This window comes from Myxine glutinosa, chromosome 6 (genome assembly GCF_964187855.1).
Source record: "Myxine glutinosa chromosome 6, kmMyxGlut1.1, whole genome shotgun sequence".
Lineage (NCBI taxonomy): Eukaryota > Metazoa > Chordata > Myxini > Myxiniformes > Myxinidae > Myxine > Myxine glutinosa.
Genome location: NC_136266.1, coordinates 168,944,506 through 168,967,975, shown reverse-complemented (window position 1 = coordinate 168,967,975; position 23,470 = coordinate 168,944,506). Strand labels below are relative to the sequence as shown.

The 23,470-nt window shown below is 40.1% G+C and overlaps 1 protein-coding gene across 1 annotated transcript in view; it reads left to right on the top strand.

Moving 5' to 3' along the window:
* The window catches only part of NOC4L (nucleolar complex associated 4 homolog), a 99,025-nt gene extending 80,813 nt beyond the window's left edge, over window positions 1-18,212 (top strand). The window contains exons 13-15 of the mRNA XM_078780867.1: window positions 11,847-11,929; window positions 12,117-12,230; window positions 16,869-18,212. Coding sequence (XP_078636993.1) covers window positions 11,847-11,929; window positions 12,117-12,230; window positions 16,869-16,982 — 311 coding nt within the window. The 3' untranslated portion in view covers window positions 16,983-18,212. The remainder of the gene's footprint in view (window positions 1-11,846; window positions 11,930-12,116; window positions 12,231-16,868) is intronic.
* Window positions 18,213-23,470: the final 5,258 nt, after the last annotated feature.

Below are 23,470 nucleotides of genomic sequence, written 5' to 3'. Positions count from 1 at the left end.
AATCAATTAATTGATGAGTTATTTAATTATTAGCGATTAATTAAGTACTTATTTAATTAATTACATTTCATTTCTCTTCTGACCATTAACTCAGGCACCTTTTGAGTTCGGAAGCTGATATTTGGACATGCCAATGACCAGGTGATTTGGCTACAAAGGCTATTTTTGATTTATTAATTAATCAATTCATCAATTAATCGATTAATTATTTAATTATTTGATTAATGACAATTTTTTTTTTTTTTTAAAGTTACAGATTCTGATGAAATGGTGGTGGTTTATGTGTTCTCTGACCGAATTGATTAATAATTTAATTTTTTTATGATTATTGTACACCGCTCCTTTCCTATGCCATCTCCAGGCATTGCAAATCGTCATTGCCGGGCACCAAAGGGGGCTCGGCAGTGACGCACGCTGAAAGAGAGTACTCAGTTTTCACTCTGGTTTCTTGTTTTCTTTCTTGGTTGTCCGGACGATATCTCAGCCATCCTTTGAGCTAGGAAGCTGAAATTTCGGCACAGTCGTGAGCAAGTCCTTTGTCAAATACGGTATTTTTTGTTTTTTGAATAATCAATTAATTGAGGAGTTATTTAATTATTAGCGTTTAATTAAGTACTTATTTAATTAATTAAATTTCATTTCTCTTCTGACCATTATTAACTCAGGCACCTTTTGAGTTAGGAAGCTGATATTTGGACATGCCAATGACCAGGTGATTTGGCTGCAAAGGATATTTTTGATTTATTAATTAATCAATTAATCGATTAATTATTTAATTATTCGATTAATGACCCAAAAAAAAATTTTTTTTAAGTTACAGATTCTGATGAAATAGTGGTAGTTTATGTGTTCTCTGACCAAATTGATTACCAATTTAATTTTTTTATGATTATTATTTATTTATTTTCATTATTAATCATTTATTTATTTTCTTTCTCATTTGGCCAATATCTCAGGCACCTTTTGAGCTGGGAAGCTAATATTTGGACATAAGTGACCAAGTGATGTGGCTATCAAGGACATTTTTGATTTATTGATTAATCATTTCATCTATTAATTATTTATTGATTAATCGATTAATTATTTATTGAGTAATCAATTAATTATTTAATTTTTTATAAATGACTTATTTAATTAAATTTCTAAAAGATACATCTTCGGATGAAGCACTAGTGGTTTAGTTATGCGATTAGCCAATTGATTATGAAAATATTTTGTGATAATCTTTTATTGATTTTAATTATACAATTAATCAATCAATTAGTGTACACCTCTCCCTCCCAATGCAGCCTTAATGAGCTGCACTGCGGTATTGCCGGGCGCCCGAGGCGCCCCGGCAATGCCGCGCTGCAGCATATTTAATTATTTGGCATGGGGCGGTGTACTTTGAATGTATGTGTACTTGTTATTCATTTATTTTCATTATTAATCATTTATTTATCTTTTCTCATTTGGCCAATATCTCAGGCACCTTTTGAGCTCAGAAGCTAATATTTGGACATGAGTCACCAGGTGATGTGGCTATCAAGGATATTTTTGATTTATTGATTTATCAATTAATCAATGTATCGATTAATTATTTAATTATTCGATTAATTACTAAAAAAAAAATTTCCCCCCAGTTACAGATTCTGATGAAATGGTGGTGGTTTATGTGTTCCGTGACCGAATTGATTGATAATTTAATTTTTTAATGATTATTATTTATTTATTTTCATTATTAATCATTTATTTATTTTCTTTCTCATTTGGCCAATATCTCAGGCACCTTTTGAGCTGGGAAGCTAATATTTGGACATGACAGTGACCAAGTGATGTGGCTATCAAGGATATTTTTGATTAATTGATTAATCATTTCATCGATTCATTATTTATTGATTAATCGATGAATTACTTATTGATTAATCAATTAATTATTTAATTTTTTATTAATGACTTATTTGATAAAATTTCTAAAAGATACATCTTCGGATGAAGCACAAGTGGTTTTGTTATGGTATTAGCCAATTGATTAAGAAAATATTTTGGGATAATCTTTTATTGATTTTAATTGTATAATTAATCAATCAATTAGATGTACATCTCTCCCTCCCAATGCAGCCTCTATGAGCTGCACTGCGGTATTGCCGGGCGCCGGAGGCGCCCTGGCAATGCCGCGCTGTAGGATATTTCATTATTTGGCATGGGGGCGGTGTACTTTGAATGTATGTGTACTTGTTTGTTTTCTTGTTTCCTTGGTTGTCCGGACGATATCTCAGCCATCCTTTGAGCTAGGAAGCTGAAATTTCGGCACAATAGTGAGCAAGTCCTTTGTCAAAAACGGTATTTTTTGTTTTTTGATTAATCAATTAATTGAGGAGTTATTTAATTATTAGCGTTTAATTAAGTACTTATTTAATTAATTAAATTTCATTTCTCTTCTGACCATTATTAACTCAGGCACCTTTTGAGTTAGGAAGCTGATATTTGGACATGCCAATGACCAGGTGATTTGGCTGCAAAGGATATTTTTGATTTATTAATTAATCAATTAATCGATTAATTATTTAATTATTCGATTAATGACAAAAAAAATTTTTTTTTTAAAGTTACAGATTCTGATGAAATAGTGGTAGTTTATGTGTTCTCTGACCAAATTGATTAATAATTTAATTTTTTTATGATTATTATTTATTTATTTTCATTATTAATCATTTATTTATTTTCTTTCTCATTTGGCCAATATCTCAGGCACCTTTTGAGCTGGGAAGCTAATATTTGGACATGAGTGACCAAGTGATGTGGCTATCAAGGATATTTTTGATTTATTGATTAATCATTTCATCTATTAAGTATTTATTGATTAATCGATTAATTATTTATTGAGTAATCAATTAATTATTTAATTTTTTATAAATGACTTATTTAATTAAATTTCTAAAAGATACATCTTCGGATGAAGCACTAGTGGTTTAGTTATGCGATTAGCCAATTGATTATGAAAATATTTTGTGATGATCTTTTATTGATTTTAATTATACAATTAATCAATCAATTAGTGTATACCTCTCCCTCCCAATGCAGCCTCAATGAGCTGCACTGCGGTATTGCCGGGCGCCGGAGGCGCCCCGGCAATGCCGCGCTGTAGGATATTTAATTATTTGGCATGGGGGCGGTGTACTTTGAATGTATGTGTACTCGTTGTACACCGCTCCTTTCCTATGCCATCTCCAGGCATTGCAAATCGTCATTGCCGGGCACCAAAGGGGGCTCGGCAGTGACGCACGCTGAAAGAGAGTACTCAGTTTTCACTCTGGTTTCTTGTTTGTTTGTTTTCTTGGTTGTCCGGGCGATATCTCAGCCATCCTTCAAGCTAAGAAGCTGAAATTTCGGCACAATAGTGAGCAAGTCCTTTGTCAAAAACGGTATTTTTTGTTTTTTGATTAATCAATTAATTGAGGAGTTATTTAATTATTAGCGTTTAATTAAGTACTTATTTAATTAATCAAATTTCCTTTCTCTTCTGACCATTAACTCAGGCACCTTTTGAGTTAGGAAGCTGATATTTGGACATGCCAATGACCAGGTGATTTGGCTGCAAAGGATATTTTTGCTTTATTAATTAATCAATTAATCGATTAATTATTTAATTATTTGATTAATGACAAAAAAAAAATTTTTTTTAAGTTACAGATTCTGATGAAATAGTGGTAGTTTATGTGTTCTCTGACCAAATTGATTAATAATTTAATTTTTTTATGATTATTATTTATTTATTTTCATTATTAATCATTTATTTATTTTCTTTCTCATTTGGCCAATATCTCAGGCACCTTTTGAGCTGGGAAGCTAATATTTGGACATGAGTGACCAAGTGATGTGGCTATCAAGGATATTTTTGATTTATTGATTAATCATTTCATCTATTAATTATTTATTGATTAATCGATTAATTATTTATTGAGTAATCAATTAATTATTTAATTTTTTATAAATGACTTATTTAATTAAATTTCTAAAAGATACATCTTCGGATGAAGCACTAGTGGTTTAGTTATGCGATTAGCCAATTGATTATGAAAATATTTTGTGATAATCTTTTATTGATTTTAATTATACAATTAATCAATCAATTAGTGTACACCTCTCCCTCCCAATGCAGCCTCAATGAGCTGCACTGCGGTATTGCCGGGCGCCGGGGTCGCCCCGGCAATGCCGCGCTGCAGGATATTTAATTATTTGGCATGGGGCGGTGTACTTTGAATGTATGTGTACTTGTTTTCTTTCTTGTTTGTTTGTCCGGGCGATATCTCAGCCATCCTTTGAGCTAGGAAGCTGAAATTTCGGCACAATCGTGAGCAAGTCCTTTGTCAAAAACGGTATTTTTTTTTTTTGATTAATCAATAAATTGAGGAGTTATTTAATTATTAGCGATTAATTAAGTACTTATTTAATTAATCAAATTTCCTTTCTCTTCTGACCATTAACTCAGGCACCTTTTGAGTTAGGAAGCTGACATTTGGACATGCCAATGACCAGGTGATTTGGCTGCAAAGGATATTTTTGATTTATTAATTAATCAATTAATCGATTAATTATTTAATTATTCGATTAATGACAAAAAAATTTTTTTTTTTAAAGTTACAGATTCTGATAAAATAGTGCTAGTTTATGTGTTCTCTGACCAAATTGATTAATAATTTAATTTTTTTATGATTATTATTTATTTATTTTCATTATTAATCATTTATTTATTTTCTTTCTCATTTGGCCAATATCTCAGGCACCTTTTGAGCTGGGAAGCTAATATTTGGACATGAGTGACCAAGTGATGTGGCTATCAAGGATATTTTTGATTTATTGATTAATCATTTAATCGATTAATTATTTGTTGATTAATCGATTAATTATTTATTGAGTAATCAATTATTTATTTAATTTTTTATTAATGACTTATTTAATTAAATTTCTGAAAGATACATCTTCGGATGAAGCACTAGTGGTTTCGTTATGCTATTAGCCAATTGATTATGAAAATATTTTGTGATAATCTTTTATTGATTTTAATTATACAATTAATCAATCAATTAGTGTACACATCTCCCTCCCAATGCAGCCTCAATGAGCTGCACTGCGGTATTGCCGGGCGCCGGAGGCGCCCCGGCAATGCCGCTCTGTAGGATATTTAATTATTTGGCATGGGGGCGGTGTACTTTGAATGTATGTGTACTTGTTTTTATTATTTTTTATTGATGCAAATGTTTGGAATGTGAGACGCATCATGACGTGGGTGTGACATTGTGCTTTGATGTTCCATCTCTTCCTCCTTATGAGGATTGATGATGAATTGGGTGATGGCAAATTTTGGATAGAGGGATTGTGGTGACGAATTTGGTGTAGGGGAAATATGGGGAAGACGTGACAGTAGTGACGAATTTGTAAAGGTGTAGATTTTGTACATATGGGGTAAGGGCAAGGGTAGTGTAGGTGACAGGGGGGGTGACGTACGGTAGGGACGAGCTTTCTCACTTCGCTCTCCGTACGCACTTCACCTTGCATTGCCTTTGTTGATGTGTACCCTTGTGACCTTACCCCTCGCTCATCTGTCTCTCCCCCCTTTTGTCTCCCACATGACCTGTGCGCCATTGGGCGCCGAGGGGAGCATGCGTGAGTCCGCCATTGTGCGCCCGGAACTCCCAGAACCAGCTGTCTGCATCGATGCACCACATTATGGACCACATGTCTGTGGCCGAGCACCACTTATGGACCCCATGGGTTGGGGCATGGCCCCTCTGCTGGAACCGGCCATGAAGGCCCGAAATCTTGCTGGCGGACCTTGATCACAGGGCACCGATGCCCCACAGGTGAACCACACGTAGTCGGCCCTGTGGGCCATAAATAAAGAAATAAAAAACGGACACGTTAGGTGCATTTTATTACAAATAGGCCGCCAGCAAAGGAAGATGACAACATCTGGAAGAGAGCAAATAGCCAGCAGAGGGAGCCGAAGAGCAAGAGACCACCTGCAGGGTTAGGGGTTGTTGATTTATTTTATTCAGTGAACTGTGGTGACTGCACCGATTGGTGCTTGAGGGTGCTTTGGTGCGTTTTGGGTGCTTTCATGGTGCATTGATGCAGAGCAGACTGTCTCACCCCCAGAAAGAACAATCACAGGTCCTGGGTTGTGTTTTGTAAATAAAGTAGCGTCACTGTAAATAATGCTCCCCACCGTCAGTGTGTAGTTTGAAGACCATTCCGCAATTCAGTTAGCTGTGGGCGTGAGTCTGTTAGGTAGGGTGCAATGGAGCAGCGGGACATATTTATTTATGTTTTAAAACTGTCGCACTCAGGGTCAGGTTAAAAGTAGAGGGAACTACACCTACGTGTCACACTAGTTAAAGTTGTAGGCCCGGGACGTGCCTAAGAGGAGGAGGGTGCAGTGTTGCGGATATGAGGATTGTATTTTTTTATTGTGTTGTATTGTGGTAAATTGCTGTGTAACATTGTTGATTCTGGCCCCTCCTGCCTCCAGTGTTGTGTAAAGGTCAAAGGGCGTCCCGGTAGTTAATTCCATAAAGCATCCATTGAAGGACACTTTAATACCCTTGTTCAGTAGTTTATATCCTTATTATGTGTTTTAGGGTAAGGCCTTGTCTTCCATTAGAATGACACTCCATTGAACCAAGTGAAAAAGATAGATTCCCTTCATCCTTCATTCCCATTCCCAAAACCTCCATTTCCCCTTTCGTAATGGCCAAGCCTCAATTTGGAAATTACATCCCCTCCAAAGCCGCCATTGGCCACGAGACAGGGTCGGGGAAGAAAGGCGTGCCCGCCTGTCGTCATCAAGGGCGGAGCCAGAGGGTCACGCGACCAACCATGGCCGAGGTGAGCACACCGATGGGCGTGTCCTGAAGGCCGGCGGCTTAATCGCCGGAGGCATGATAAAAGCGCGCGCGCAAGAGTGACAAGAGAAAAGCTGGGTGGTGAGGTCAATGAAAAGAGCTGAGTCGTCAGAGGAAAGCTGCGGAGTTGTAAGGTCCAAGAGAGAGAAGGGAGATCATCCAGCAGCGATTCTTGTCCAAGAGAAGAGATCATCCAGCAGCGATTCTTGTTCAAAGGAGATCATCCAGGAAAGCACAAAGCCTGCTATTCGTCGCCTTGCTCGCCAGCAGCAGCGTCCACAGCAGCAACAACCCTCAACAGCCGCTTGGGGCCTGGACGGCGGTTTTGAGCAGGGCCGCGGAGGAACGGCGGCTGCCCAACGCGCCGATCGTGCGGCCGGACCCGTTGGACCTCCCTCTCCTTCCAGCCAATCCACTCTGCAATTCCCCGTGTGAGTCCGTTTCTGTTTGTTCTGTCCTGGGTAGTTAATTAAGTTTGTATAAGCTCGTATTTTCACTGTCTCTAAAAGCTTCTGTATATTATTTTATTATCTTTCCTTCTCCTTGGTTATTTTGAGCCTGTACATAGTAAATAAATTTAGTAGTATTTTCAACCTTTTGTCTTCTTCTTCTTCCCTTTCTTCACATCCGTCGTTTTAGTCTTTTCCATATTGAATAGCTGTGGCGCGATACGGCCAACGTCGGGTGAATCGGGTGAACCGGGCAAACTGTTAGGCCGCGGTGCCTCCGCTCGGCAAACAACATCCTTAACCGCGGACCGTAACAATATATATATATATATATATATATATATACACATACATACATATATATATATATATATATATATATACATACATACTAGCTTGGCTCAGCTCGCTGCGCTCACCTCACCAAGCGCCGTTGCTGATGAACGGGCTTATTTTAGCTGAGGATAATGACTGTACCTGAGTTTCTGTATTGTCATGATTTACACCAATCATAATACAAACAATTATTTTGCACAAATTTTTTTGTAGTGTTTGTGATATTACATTTTTATAAGCAATTTAGGTTGAAGATTTAAGTTGAAAAAATATGTAAAATTCAAAAATGAACCCCTCAGCACATACATACGGGAGGGGTAGGTGCAGACTGGAAGTTTGGGACGATTACACCTCACCACCACGAAATTCAAAATACCTCACCCCCATGTAATTCAAAACACCTCACCACCACGTAATTTAAAACACCTCACCACCACGTAATTCAAAATACCTCACCCCTATGTAATTTAAAACACCTCACCACCACGTAATTCAAAATACCTCACCCCCATGTAATTCAAAATACCTCACCCCCATGTAAATCAAAATACCTCACCCCCATGTAATTTAAAACACCTCACCACCACGTAATCCAAAACACCTCACCCCCATGTAATTCAAACCACCTTACCACCTCACTACTCACTACTCACAATGTTGGTGATTAGGGTGCGGTGTCTTTATCACACACTTTCCACACCTTGTGTTTCCTCACTTCTCACAATGTTGGTGATTCGGGTGCGGCGTCTTTATCACACACTTTCCACACCTTGTGTTTCCTCACTATTCACAATATTGGTGATTAGGGTGCGGCGTCTTTATCACACACTTTGCACACCTTGTGTTTCCTCACGACTCACAATGTTGGTGATTAGGGTGCGGCGTCTTTATCACACACTTTCCACACCTTGTGTTTCCTCACTACTCACAATGTTGGTGATTAGGGTGCGGTGTCTTTATCACACACTTTCCACACCTTGTGTTTCCTCACTACTCACAATATTGGTGATTAGGGTGCGGCGTCTTTATCACACACTTTGCACACCTTGTGTTTCCTCACGACTCACAATGTTTGTGATTAGGGTGCGGCGTCTTTATCACACACTTTCCATACCTTGTGTTTCCTCACTACTCGCAATGTTGGTGATTCGGGTGCGGCGTCTTTATCACACACTTTGCACACCTTGTATTTCCTCACTAGTCACTACTCACAATGTTGGTGATTAGGGTGCGGCGTCTTTATCACACACTTTCCACACCTTGTGTTTCCTCACTACTCACAATATTGGTGATTAGGGTGCGGCATCTTTATCACACACTTTCCACACCTTGTGTTTCCTCACTACTCACAATGTTGGTGATTAGGGTGCGGCGTCTTTATCACACACTTTCCACACCTTGTGTTTCCTCACTACTCACAATATTGGTGATTAGGGTGCGGCGTCTTTATCACACACTTTCCACACCTTGTGTTTCCTCACTACTCACAATAATGGTGATTAGGGTGCGGTGTCTTTATCACACACTTTCCACACCTTGTGTTTCCTCACTACTCACAATATTGGTGATTAGGGTGCGGTGTCTTTATCACACTTTCCACACCTCGTGTTTCCTCACTACTCACAATGTTGGTGATAAGGGTGCGGCGTCTTTATCACACTTTCCACACCTTGTGTTTCCTCACTACTCACAATGTTGGTGATTCGGGTGCGGCGTCCTTATCACACACTTTCCACACCTTGTGTTTCCTCACTACTCACAATGTTGGTGATTCGGGTGCGGCGTCTTCGTCACACACTTTCCACACCTTGTGTTTCCTCACTACTCACAATGTAGGTGATTAGGGTGTGGCGTCTTCATCACACACTTTCCACACCTTGTGTTTCCTCACTACTCACAATGTTGGTGATTAGGGTGCGGCGTCTTCATCACACACTTTCCACACCTTGTGTTTCCTCACTACTCACAATGTTGGTGATTCGGGTGTGGCGTCTTCATCACACACTTTCCACACCTTGTGTTTCCTCACTACTCACAATGTTGGTGATTCGGGTGCGGCGTCTTTAGCACACACTTTCCACACCTTGTGTTTTCTCACTACTCACAATGTTGGTGATTAGGGTGCAGCGTCTTTATCACACACTTTCCACACCTTGTGTTTTCTCACTACTCACAATGTTGGTGATTAGGGTGCGGCGTCTTTATCACACACTTTCCACACCTTGTGTTTCCTCACGACTCTCAATATTGGTGATTCGGTTGCGGCGTCTTTATCACACACTTTCCACACCTTGTGTTTCCTCACTACTCACAATATTGGTGATTCGGGTGCGGCGTCTTTATCACACACTTTCCACACCTTGTGTTTCCCCACTACTCACAATATTGGTGATTAGGGTGCGGCGTCTTTATCACACACTTTCCACACCTTGTGTTTTCTCACTACTCACAATGTTGGTGATTAGGGTGCGGCATCTTTATCACACACTTTCCACACCTTGTGTTTCCTCACTACTCACAATGTTGGTGATTCGGGTGCGGCGTCTTTATCACACACTTTCCACACCTTGTGTTTTCTCACTACTCACAATGTTGGTGATTCGGGTGTGGCGTCTTCATCACACACTTTCCACACCTTGTGTTTCCTCACTACTCACAATGTTGGTGATTCGGGTGCGGCGTCTTTAGCACACACTTTCCACACCTTGTGTTTTCTCACTACTCACAATGTTGGTGATTAGGGTGCAGCGTCTTTATCACACACTTTCCACACCTTGTGTTTTCTCACTACTCACAATGTTGGTGATTAGGGTGCGGCGTCTTTATCACACACTTTCCACACCTTGTGTTTCCTCACGACTCTCAATATTGGTGATTCGGTTGCGGCGTCTTTATCACACACTTTCCACACCTTGTGTTTCCTCACTACTCACAATATTGGTGATTCGGGTGCGGCGTCTTTATCACACACTTTCCACACCTTGTGTTTCCCCACTACTCACAATATTGGTGATTAGGGTGCGGCGTCTTTATCACACACTTTCCACACCTTGTGTTTCCTCACTACTCACAATATTGGTGATTCGGTTGCGGCGTCTTTATCACACACTTTCCCCACCTTGTGTTTCCTCACTACTCACAATATTGGTGATTCGGTTGCGGCGTCTTTATCACACACTTTCCACACCTTGTGTTTCCTCACTACTCACAATATTGGTGATTAGGGTGCGGCGTCTTTATCACACACTTTCCCCACCTTGTGTTTCCTCACTACTCACAATGTTGGTGATTCGGTTGCGGCGTCTTTATCACACACTTTCCCCACCTTGTGTTTCCTCACTACTCACAATATTGGTGATTCGGTTGCGGCGTCTTTATCACACACTTTCCACACCTTGTGTTTCCTCACTACTCACAATGTTGGTGATTCGGTTGCGGCGTCTTTATCACACACTTTCCCCACCTTGTGTTTCCTCACTATTCACAATATTGGTGATTCGGTTGCGGCGTCTTTATCACACACTTTCCCCACCTTGTGTTTCCTCACTACTCACAATATTGGTGATTCGGTTGCGGCGTCTTTATCACACACTTTCCACACCTTGTGTTTCCTCACTACTCACAATATTGGTGATTCGGTTGCGGCGTCTTTATCACACACTTTCCCCACCTTGTGTTTCCTCACTACTCACAATGTTGGTGATTCGGTTGCGGCGTCTTTATCACACACTTTCCCCACCTTGTGTTTCCTCACTACTCACAATATTGGTGATTCGGTTGCGGCGTCTTTATCACACACTTTCCACACCTTGTGTTTCCTCACTACTCACAATGTTGGTGATTAGGGTGCGGCGTCTTTATCACACACTTTCCTCACGTCGTGATTCATCCTGATGATTGCTATATTGATCGCGGTGATATATTTTACAATTTTACGTTCCTTTGACTCACCAGGCAGGAAGCGGCCATTTGTGCTCGGGCCGACACAGGTATTTCCATTTGGAGGGCGAGGGTGTCCGCTGATATAATAAATAAAAAATTGGTGTGAAAGTTAAAATTTTCCTTTTCGTAAAATTTTGAAACAAAATGAAGAAACACCTCTGACATGCCAACAACAATATTGTCTGTCACAGATAAAGCACATGCTGAAGAATGCTATTTTGTTTTTGTCTTCTAGATTTGGAGAAAGACCCATACTTGATGGACGAAGATGATCCGATGAAGAGCCGGGCACTGGAGAGCTCTTTGTGGGAGATACAGGTGGAACCAATTTGGTACTCCGCAACATAAAAAATACAACTTGCTTTGAAATATGCGCACGATACGATAGCTGTGGCGATATCCAAAGAAGACAAAATAAAAGGATGAACGGGGACGGGAGTTTAGTCTTGATGGAATGTTGAGTATTTTTAATTGTGTCCTTCTCTTCCCTCCTTCCCCACCCCAGGCTATGCAGAAGCATTTCCATCCAACAGTGGCACAAGAAGCTCTGGCTGCAGGGAATCCCCTGCCTCAGATGGAACAGGAACTAACGGATCTGCTGGAATTGGGGCCACAACAGGTTAGATTGGTGTTTGCAATGGGGTGACCTGGAATGAAGGTTTGGAATGCTCAACTTTCCTCAAAGTCCTTTACAATTTCCCTTTGTGAATAATTGTTTTTGAACTTCATTCCTTCACTCAATCTTCCATCTGCCTTTGCCTTCGTAGAGAGGAGTTAGTCCTCACGCCCAAAATGTCACCACGTTCGTTCCCATGGCGGTTGGCATAGCTTTCTCAATACTTGGTTGAGAAAATGAATTGTCCTTATTTTTCTGCCGACGTAGACAGACTCTCGGCTTTATTTAAATAAATAAAAAACAACTTGCTTTCGATGTTGAGAGGGGTGTTTGTTTGTTTGGCATACTCGCCACACTTGCCAAGTTGGGTTGGCACAAGTGAGCAGCCATGGTAATTAAAGCCACACCAGTCTGTGGAGAAAAAAGGAAGTCTTTAACCATCCAACCAAACTGCCAGCAAACATATATGACCAAATGTGTTTTCACAGAAATGAAGTGTGAAAGGTTATTAGTTGGCAACCATTTACTTCGTGTGTCTGTCAGAACTTATCGCGTATAAGTAAAAAGGTACTGAGCACAACTTTTTTGTCCCCCTTTCACTCCGCGGTGCGAAAGGGGGACTATGGTTTTTCCCCTCCGTCCGTGTGTTCGTCAGTCCGTGCAGGCGTGCGTGCGTGCGTAAGCGAAGGACTGCATTCGAATTTGGTGTGTGGGTGCAACCCACGTCAAAATCCAAGATGGCCGCCGCCATGTATGTCTGATGCCATGTATGTCTGAACCTTGTGAGCTGAATATCTTGAAAAATAAGCGAAGTACCAACTTCTAATCTGGTGTGTGCATGTATCTAGGCACAAGGAAGAACGCTATTGAAAATTGGGTTGCCACGTCAAAATCCAAGATGGCCGCCGCCATGTATGTCTGATGCCATGTATGTCTGAACCTTGTGAGCGGAATATCTTGAAAAATAAGCGAAGTACCAACTTCTAATCTGGTGTGTGGGTGTATCGAGGCACAAGGAAGAACGCTATTGACAATTGGGTCGCCATGTCAAAATCCAAGATGGCCGCCTTGCCTCTTCCACTTTGTCAACTCGCATCACTTCACTGACGGGGGACCTAGGCGTAACGCTTGTATTTATTTTAAATTATCGGTTGGAGCTGGAAGGGAAGGTCAATACAAATTTATCAAAAACTGGAATTGAAATTCAAACTTCCAGCCTCACAGAGCAAATGTACCCCCAATACAACACTTACCCTGGTCTATTAATGATGTCAAAGTAACAAAAAAATAGTCCTGATGAATACAGCAATGTGTTTCTTAGGTTAGCTTTATATTTATATATATATATATATATAAACAACATGATGGAATTTGTTCAAGAAATTTTGAAGAAGACAACATTTTGGTCACAAATATACATATATTACCACATACATTTGCTCCGTTGTAATAAAAAGATAACATTGAAACTTGAATACGTCTATTAATTACATACTATTGAAACACGAGTATGTCTATCACTTACATACCATTGAAACATCAGCACGTCTATTAATTACATGCCATTGTTATTCTGGGTTTTAGGTCATCTGAATCTTTGAGTGTTTGGAGTATTTTGGTTGTTCAGGGTATTTAAGGGTATTCAGGTTATTTTGGGTCCTTTGGGGTCTATTGGATGTTCAGGGTGTTTTATGTCGTTTGGGGTATTTTCGAAGTTTTGGGTGTGTGGGTCTTTGAGGGTCTTTTGGGTGTTCGGGTCTTTTGGGTGTTCGGGGTATTTTGGGTCTTGGTGGTCTTAAGGGTCTTGGGGGACATAAAGGGTTTTTAAAGGTCTAAGGGGTCGAAAGTATATTCCAACAGTACATAATTAATATACGTACATAATTAATGGACAGGATGCAACCGATGTTCAAACGGTATGTAATTAATAGATGTATAGTCGCATGGCTTCACCGCCTCACGGCTTCACGGACAATGTTTTTCGGTTTTATATATATTTGAAGAAGATGTTTTGGTCACAAATATACATACATACATAACCATGTACGTTTGCTCCATTATGATAAGATTTTAAAAATTGGTAGACAATAGAATAGACAAATCAACAAATATGGGATTTGTACCTGTACCCCATTATCATAAGCTACGGTATTAGATCGGAGCACTAAACAAGACTATCCAAATATTTATGAATAACTAGCAGGGGTATCCTGCGTTTCTCGGTGCTGTTCTCATCCTGTTGGCATTTTGGAGAAATAAAAAATTTAATATTTATTTCAATTTTTTTTTTGTGGGGGCCTAAAACACTTCTCTACGCCCACGAAAGAATGGAGTCGGGATCATTTAATATTACCTTTCACATAGCTACAAAGTCTTAGGCACTATCGAGCAATTTAATTGAACAAAACCAACTTTTTAAAATTGTTTTTATTTAAGACCTAATTTGATGCAAATGTCATGAGCGTGTGGCACCCATTAGTCATTCCACGTTAAAGCTGCTGTCTTTTTACATTGTGACATTGATTGAGTCCCAGTATTTTTGGTAATTTAAGTGTACATCTCAATGAAACTACGAGAACCCCAGGCTGCGTGCAAGGACCGACAATTAACATGATGACCATTTTTTTTTCTTACATGCCCCACTAATCAAATCAAAATCTGTGAAGATGTGCAAGGTATCCTTGAGCTGAAATTACCACTTGAGCTGATGTGCAAGGTATCCAATGGCAAACTTATCGTTTTTGGGGGTTTTTAACCGAGAAACCCCGGTCATTATACAATGAATATGCAGATGAACACAGACTTGACTTGGACATCAGCTTTGCAATTGCAGCCACTGACCTTTCAACCATTGTTGCATTCACCTTATTTGAGGATCGATTTTACAAACATATGACTCCCCTTGAAACTTGCTGCAGTACAGCGATGCTGAGGGAGTCATAATTCCTAATTTCGCTGTGATCTTTGCTCTTCCTGATGTGGGCACTGCAATTACAGATGCCCCCTCCTTTTGCACACGACCTCCAGGTGTGTCCTTCTCGTTTTAAATAATTTTGACCCACTTTGTAAACTTTTCAACACTTCTTGATGCCAAATGACCAGGTTCATGAAGTTAATCGAACTGTACCACCTTGTGTTCACTTGTGTAAAATTTCCTCTAACATGGTAAGCACATGAGATCACTTGGCTTTATATGAGACCAAATTGATATTCTTTTGCAAAAAAAACCCCCCAAAAACACCATCTTTACAGGGGGTTGCCTTGTCTACTTTGACTCGGAATTTCTGAGGCATTTTTGGAAAAATTAAATTGTGTGTGTGTGTGTGTGTGTGTGTGTGTGTGTGTGTGTGTGTGTGTGTGTGTGTGTGTGTGTGTTTGGTCCATGAGGATGGCCTGAAGGTACACACACTAATCTCTAAGCTGTTTAACATCGGTTCGACTCAAGACTTGGCTTTAATAAACCGTCACCCAGTGCTTCGCAGGCAAGGCGGTTCATCAATGTTGATTGTTGATTCAACACACACACTCACACCCACACCCACACATACACATATACATACACACACACACACACACACATACATACATACACGCACACATGCACACACATACGCACACATATTCACACATACATACACACACACACACACACACACACACACACACACACACACACATACACATACACACACACACACAAATACATACACACACACACACACACACACACAATATTCACGAACAAATATGAACTATCACTTGTAGCATATTATAGATATCGGTTGGGAACAAGTCACGTAAAACTGTCAAGATCATTTGAAAGTGTGAAATTTGTAAAAGTCTTATTCCTTAGAAATTGCCAGAGTAATCATCGTATAGTTGGTGATAAAGGAAGAAGATTTGGCAATGATTGCATGCAAGAAAAGGACTTTGGTTGAGCCATTCTTTTTGCACATAACATTAGTGTACGACATTGCACGTTGGTAAATTTGATAGAATCAAGTTTGCTTTGTGGCTAAAGGTTTGATGACGACTTCAGATGGAGAACATGTGTTGGTGGTGTGATGCATCTCCCATTTGCAATCCACGTGGAATTCTTTAAATTTTTCAGTGTTCTCCTTGGGGATATTATTTTTCCTGTAAAGGAATGGAAAAATATTTTTGATAATGTGATTCTGATGTACCAGACTCTGTTACAGCTTCGGTGCTGCCGGAGCAGTTTGTTGGCAAGGGTTATACTTGCCATCCCTCTAGCAGCAGGAGTCTGGGCAGGCGATAGCTTGCCTAATCTTCGCGAAGGACAACTTGTGATCTTTAATGTCCACCAAGTAATGCTGGAGACAAGACGCCTAGTTGAACGTCCATCTGAGGAATGGCGCACACATTGATGAATCACCTACCTGTGAAACACCGGGATGACAGTTTATATCTGGGTCTGGATTCTAAGTCAGGCCAGACAGCTTAGAGTCGAGTGTGTGTACCTCTCGGCCAAACTGCCCTTTTTGATAGACAGGTACAAAATATGAATTTTAGCTTTTTGTCTGTGATGCTCCTTCCTAAATATATTGATGTACCTTTCAGATTGACCTAACCTGTTTGTAGTTTTGTTTTAATGCTTGCACCCACCCCACCCCACCCCAGCTGTTTGAGCGGGAATTTAAGAAAACTCTGAGACATGTTCCCTTGGAGTTCCTTTCGCCTTCTGGTCTGCTGATGAAAAAAGACGACAAGCTGTCTCCATACTGGACTCTCTAATAATATCCCATTGTGTGTCGCTTGATTTATTTCACTTTCACGCCGTGCCTGCAAGAAGAAGCCCTCTATCCACACCAAGGATCATTGGACACTATTATCCTCAGTTTGTCGATTTGTGCTGTCGTGATGCACTTGCGGGAAATATTCTTGTGTGAAGACCCACAAGTTTAATGTGATGGAATATGAAAATGAATGAATGATTCCTGACAATTTAGGTGCAGAACCCCTCCCCCCCCCCCTCCCCAAACCCCATTTTGCACATCAGTACTCTCCTGCAACACAGTGCAATCAAAATTCCTCCAACGCAGTTTCTGCAACTGCATTTTCTTATTTACGCGCGATGATTAAATGTGACAAAAACTCTCCAAAGTGAGGTCAAGTTTCACATTTCCGCGAGTGTGCTTACAGTAGTTGATCAGCTTGGCTGTTGCACACAGTGCATGGATTTAAGTGCAGATGAACTTTTTATTTTGATTTATCCATTCCATCGATCATGCTTCCCAATAGACAATCCGATTCAAACCAACGAGAGAAAAGAAGAGAAACGATGACCATGGAGGTCAAACTTGACCATGGAGATCCTGATTAAATTACATCAGGTTCTGCTTCATCCTTGGTCAGGCAATATATGACATGAATGAATCAACCACAAGGACAATGCGAAAGTCCAAAGATAAAAATCCATGCAGCAGCCTCCATTGCAACATCTTTCTTTTTTATATACATTATATTTTTATTTTTATTCAGTAATAAGGTGAGATGCTTTGGTATAATACAGTATAGTACTACTATGATACCTACACTTATTTTAATGTATATTTAATAATTTTGCACCATTCCATGCAAAGATACATGTAAATTATACCAAGAAAAGCTGTTTTATGTCAACTTTTATGGATACTCGAACATATCCCCATAAATTTCATTATTCTTCCAACATTTGTACTCCAGAATGTATGCAAACCTTCCTCCACATTGGAGGAAGTTTGACAATAACAATAGTGCTGTTCCAGTTGTTAGATACCTATACACAGAACATAATATATAGTACATCACAACCTATCTAAACAAGAGGGAATATTTGCTTTGTAATACATGTTCCCATAACATATTTTAAATATTTAATACAGCCATAAATTTAACATAAGCCATAACAAATGTTAATTTTTTTGAAACGCCCTGAAATTCAAACTTGTTCTGTAACTTGTCATAATAAAGCCATGCACCAAGTTTCAGTTCAATATGCTAAAGGGAAAGGGGAGAAAGTCTGGAAAACTGACAAATTTGTAATATGTGATAATTTCTATCCAAAATGGCAAAACTCCGTGGAAAATTGGCGAAACGCCCCCAAACTCAAACTTGTTCTGTAACTTGTGAAAATAAAGCATGTACCAAGTTTTAGTTCAATATGCTAAAGGGAAAGGGGGAGAAAGTCTGGAAAACTGACAAATTTGTAATGTGTGATAATTTCTATCCAAAATGGCAAAACTCCGTGGAAAATTGGCGAAACGCCCCAAAACTCAAACCTGTAACTTGTCATAACAAAGCCATGCACCAAGTTTCAGTTCAATATGCTAAAGGGAAAGGGGAGAAAGTCTGGAAAACTGACAAATTTGTAGTATGTGATAATTTCTATCCAAAATGGCAAAACTCCGTGGAAAATTGGCGAAACGCCCCGAAACTCAAACTTGTTCTGTAACTTGTCAAAACAAAGCCATGTACCAAGTTTCAGTTCAATATGCTAAAAGGAAAGGGGAGAAAGTCTGGAAAACTGAAATTTGTAATATGTGATAATTTCTATCCAAAATGGCAAAACTCCGTGGAAAATTGGCGAAACGCCCCAAAACTCAAACTTGTTCTGTAACTTGTCAAAACAAAGCCATGCACCAAGTTTCAGTTCAATATGGTAAAGGGAAAGGGGAGAAAGTCTGGAAAGCTGACAAATTTGTAGTATGTTATAATTTCTATCCAAAATGGCAAAACTCCATGGAAAATTGGCGAAACGCCCCGAAACTCAAACTTGTTCTGTAACTTGCCAAAACAAAGCCATGCACCAAGTTTCAGTTCAATATGGTAAAGGGAAAGGGGAGAAAGTCTGGAAAGCTGACAAATTTGTAATGTGTGATAATTTCTATCCAAAATGGCAAAACTCCGTGGAAAATTGGCGAAACGCCCCAAAACTCAAACTTGTTCTGTAACTTGCCAAAACAAAGCCATGCACCAAGTTTCAGTTCAATATGGTAAAGGGAAAGGGGAGAAAGTCTGGAAAACTGACAAATTTGTAGTATGTGATAATTTCTATCCAAAATGGCAAAACTCCGTGGAAAATTGGCGAAACGCCCCAAAACTCAAACTTGTTCTGTAACTTGCCAAAACAAAGCCATGCACCAAGTTTCAGTTCAATATGCTAAAGGGAAAGGGGAGAAAGTCTGGAAAACTCACAAATTTGTAATATGTGATAATTTCTATCCAAAATGGCAAAACTCCGTGGAAAATTGGCGAAACGCCCCAAAACTCAAACTTGTTCTGTAACTTGTCAAAACAAAGCCATGCACCAAGTTTCAGTTCAATATGGTAAAGGGAAAGGGGAGAAAGTCTGGAAAGCTGACAAATTTGTAGTATGTTATAATTTCTATCCAAAATGGCAAAACTCCGTGGAAAATTGGCGAAACGCCCCAAAACTCAAACTTGTTCTGTAACTTGTCAAAACAAAGCCATGCACCAAGTTTCAGTTCAATATGCTAAAGGGAAAGGGGAGAAAGTCTGGAAAACTGACAAATTTGTAATATGTGATAATTTCTATCCAAAATGGCAAAACTCCGTGGAAAATTGGCGAAACGCCCCCAAACTCAAACTTGTTCTGTAACTTGTGAAAATAAAGCATGTACCAAGTTTTAGTTCAATATGCTAAAGGGAAAGGGGGAGAAAGTCTGGAAAACTGACAAATTTGTAATGTGTGATAATTTCTATCCAAAATGGCAAAACTCCGTGGAAAATTGGCGAAACGCCCCAAAACTCAAACCTGTAACTTGTCATAACAAAGCCATGCACCAAGTTTCAGTTCAATATGCTAAAGGGAAAGGGGAGAAAGTCTGGAAAACTGACAAATTTGTAGTATGTGATAATTTCTATCCAAAATGGCAAAACTCCGTGGAAAATTGGCGAAACGCCCCGAAACTCAAACTTGTTCTGTAACTTGTCAAAACAAAGCCATGTACCAAGTTTCAGTTCAATATGCTAAAAGGAAAGGGGAGAAAGTCTGGAAAACTGAAATTTGTAATATGTGATAATTTCTATCCAAAATGGCAAAACTCCGTGGAAAATTGGCGAAACGCCCCAAAACTCAAACTTGTTCTGTAACTTGTCAAAACAAAGCCATGCACCAAGTTTCAGTTCAATATGGTAAAGGGAAAGGGGAGAAAGTCTGGAAAGCTGACAAATTTGTAGTATGTTATAATTTCTATCCAAAATGGCAAAACTCCATGGAAAATTGGCGAAACGCCCCGAAACTCAAACTTGTTCTGTAACTTGCCAAAACAAAGCCATGCACCAAGTTTCAGTTCAATATGGTAAAGGGAAAGGGGAGAAAGTCTGGAAAGCTGACAAATTTGTAATGTGTGATAATTTCTATCCAAAATGGCAAAACTCCGTGGAAAATTGGCGAAACGCCCCAAAACTCAAACTTGTTCTGTAACTTGCCAAAACAAAGCCATGCACCAAGTTTCAGTTCAATATGGTAAAGGGAAAGGGGAGAAAGTCTGGAAAACTGACAAATTTGTAGTATGTGATAATTTCTATCCAAAATGGCAAAACTCCGTGGAAAATTGGCGAAACGCCCCAAAACTCAAACTTGTTCTGTAACTTGCCAAAACAAAGCCATGCACCAAGTTTCAGTTCAATATGCTAAAGGGAAAGGGGAGAAAGTCTGGAAAACTCACAAATTTGTAATATGTGATAATTTCTATCCAAAATGGCAAAACTCCGTGGAAAATTGGCGAAACGCCCCAAAACTCAAACTTGTTCTGTAACTTGTCAAAACAAAGCCATGCACCAAGTTTCAGTTCAATATGGTAAAGGGAAAGGGGAGAAAGTCTGGAAAGCTGACAAATTTGTAGTATGTTATAATTTCTATCCAAAATGGCAAAACTCCGTGGAAAATTGGCGAAACGCCCCAAAACTCAAACTTGTTCTGTAACTTGTCAAAACAAAGCCATGCACCAAGTTTCAGTTCAATATGCTAAAGGGAAAGGGGAGAAAGTCTGGAAAACTCACAAATTTGTAATATGTGATAATTTCTATCCAAAATGGCAAAACTCCGTGGAAAATTGGCGAAACGCCCCAAAACTCAAACTTGTTCTGTAACTTGTCAAAACAAAGCCATGCACCAAGTTTCAGTTCAATATGGTAAAGGGAAAGGGGAGAAAGTCTGGAAAGCTGACAAATTTGTAGTATGTTATAATTTCTATCCAAAATGGCAAAACTCCGTGGAAAATTGGCGAAACGCCCCAAAACTCAAACTTGTTCTGTAACTTGTCAAAACAAAGCCATGCACCAAGTTTCAGTTCAATATGGTAAAGGGAAAGGGGAGAAAGTCTGGAAAGCTGACAAATTTGTAGTATGTTATAATTTCTATCCAAAATGGCAAAACTTCGTGGAAAATTGGCGAAATGCCCCGAAACTCAAACTTGTTCTGTAACTTGTCATAACAAAGCCATGCACCAGGTTTCAGTTCAATGTGCTAAAGGGAAAGAGGAGAAAGTCTGGAAAACTGACATTTGTAATCTGTGATAATTTCTATCCAAAATGGCAAAACTCCGTGGAAAATTGGCGAAATGCCCCGAAACTCAAACTTGTTCTGTAACTTGTCATAACAAAGCCATGTACCAAGTTTCAGTTCAATATGCTAAAGGGAAAGGGGAGAAAGTCTGGAAAACTGACAAATTTGTAATATGTGATAATTTCTATCCAAAATGGCAAAACTCTGTGGAAAATTGGCGAAACGCCCCGAAACTCAAACTTGTTCTGTAACTTGTCATAACAAAGCCATGCACCAAGTTTCAGTTCAATATGCTAAAGGGAAAGGGGAGAAAGTCTGGAAAACAGACAAATTTGTAATATGTGATAATTTCTATCCAAAATGGCAAAACTCTGTGGAAAATTGGCGAAACGCCCCGAAACTCAAACTTGTTCTGTAACTTGTCATAACAAAGCCATGTACCAAGTTTCAGTTCAATATGCTAAAGGGAAAGGGGAGAAAGTCTGGAAAACTGACAAATTTGTAATATGTGATAATTTCTATCCAAAATGGCAAAACTCTGTGGAAAATTGGCGAAACGCCCCGAAACTCAAACTTGTTCTGTAACTTGTCATAACAAAGCCATGTACCAGGTTTCAGTTCAATATGCTAAAGGACATGGATCCCTGGTGTTGGGCTAGCGGCTAGGGTGCCGGCTTAGGATCCTGGGTTCGAATCCCGGTCGATCGCCGAATTAATGCCGGGGGGGTTGACTCAGCCTGTCATCCTTCCGAGGTCGGCAAATTGAGTACCAGTACACTGGTAATTCCCTGTTTATCGTAAAAAGGCGACAAACAGGGTTGGCGGCAGGAAGGGCATCCGGCCGTAAAACATTGCTTCAAAAAGGGGACAAAAAACAACAACTACCACGGTCCCCGAAAAGGCCAACCCCCACTTTGCGGGGAAAAATGGCCTCTAAACGGTGGTTTTATGCTAAAGGGAAAGGGGAGGGGTGGGGGAGGAGAGGAAGGCTGGAGTCATCATGATATCCTGATAAGGGGAGGGGTGGGGGAGGAGAGGAAGGCTGGAGTCATCATGATATCCTGATATGGTGAGGGGTGGGGGAGGAGAGGAAGGCTGGCGTCATCATGATATCCTGATATGGTGAGGAGAGGAAGGCTGGAGTCATCATGATATCCTGATAAGGGGAGGGGTGGGGGAGGAGAGGAAGGCTGGAGTCATCATGATATCCTGATAAGGGGAGGGGTGGGGGAGGAGAGGAAGGCTGGAGTCATCATGATATCCTGATAAGGGGAGGGGTGGGGGAGGAGAGGAAGGCTGGAGTCATCATGATATCCTGATAAGGGGAGGGGTGGGGGAGGAGAGGAAGGCTGGAGTCATCATGATATCCTGATATGGTGAGGGGTGGGGGAGGAGAGGAAGGCTGGAGTCATCATGATATCCTGATAAGGGGAGGGGTGGGGGAGGAGAGGAAGGCTGGCGTCATCATGATATCCTGATATGGTGAGGAGAGGAAGGCTGGAGTCATCATGATATCCTGATAAGGGGAGGAGTGGGGGAGGAGAGGAAGGCTGGAGTCATCATGATATCCTGATAAGGGGAGGAGTGGGGGAGGAGAGGAAGGCTGGAGTCATCATGATATCCTGATAAGGGGAGGGGTGGGGGAGGAGAGGAAGGCTGGAGTCATCATGATATCCTGATAAGGGGAGGGGTGGGGGAGGAGAGGAAGGCT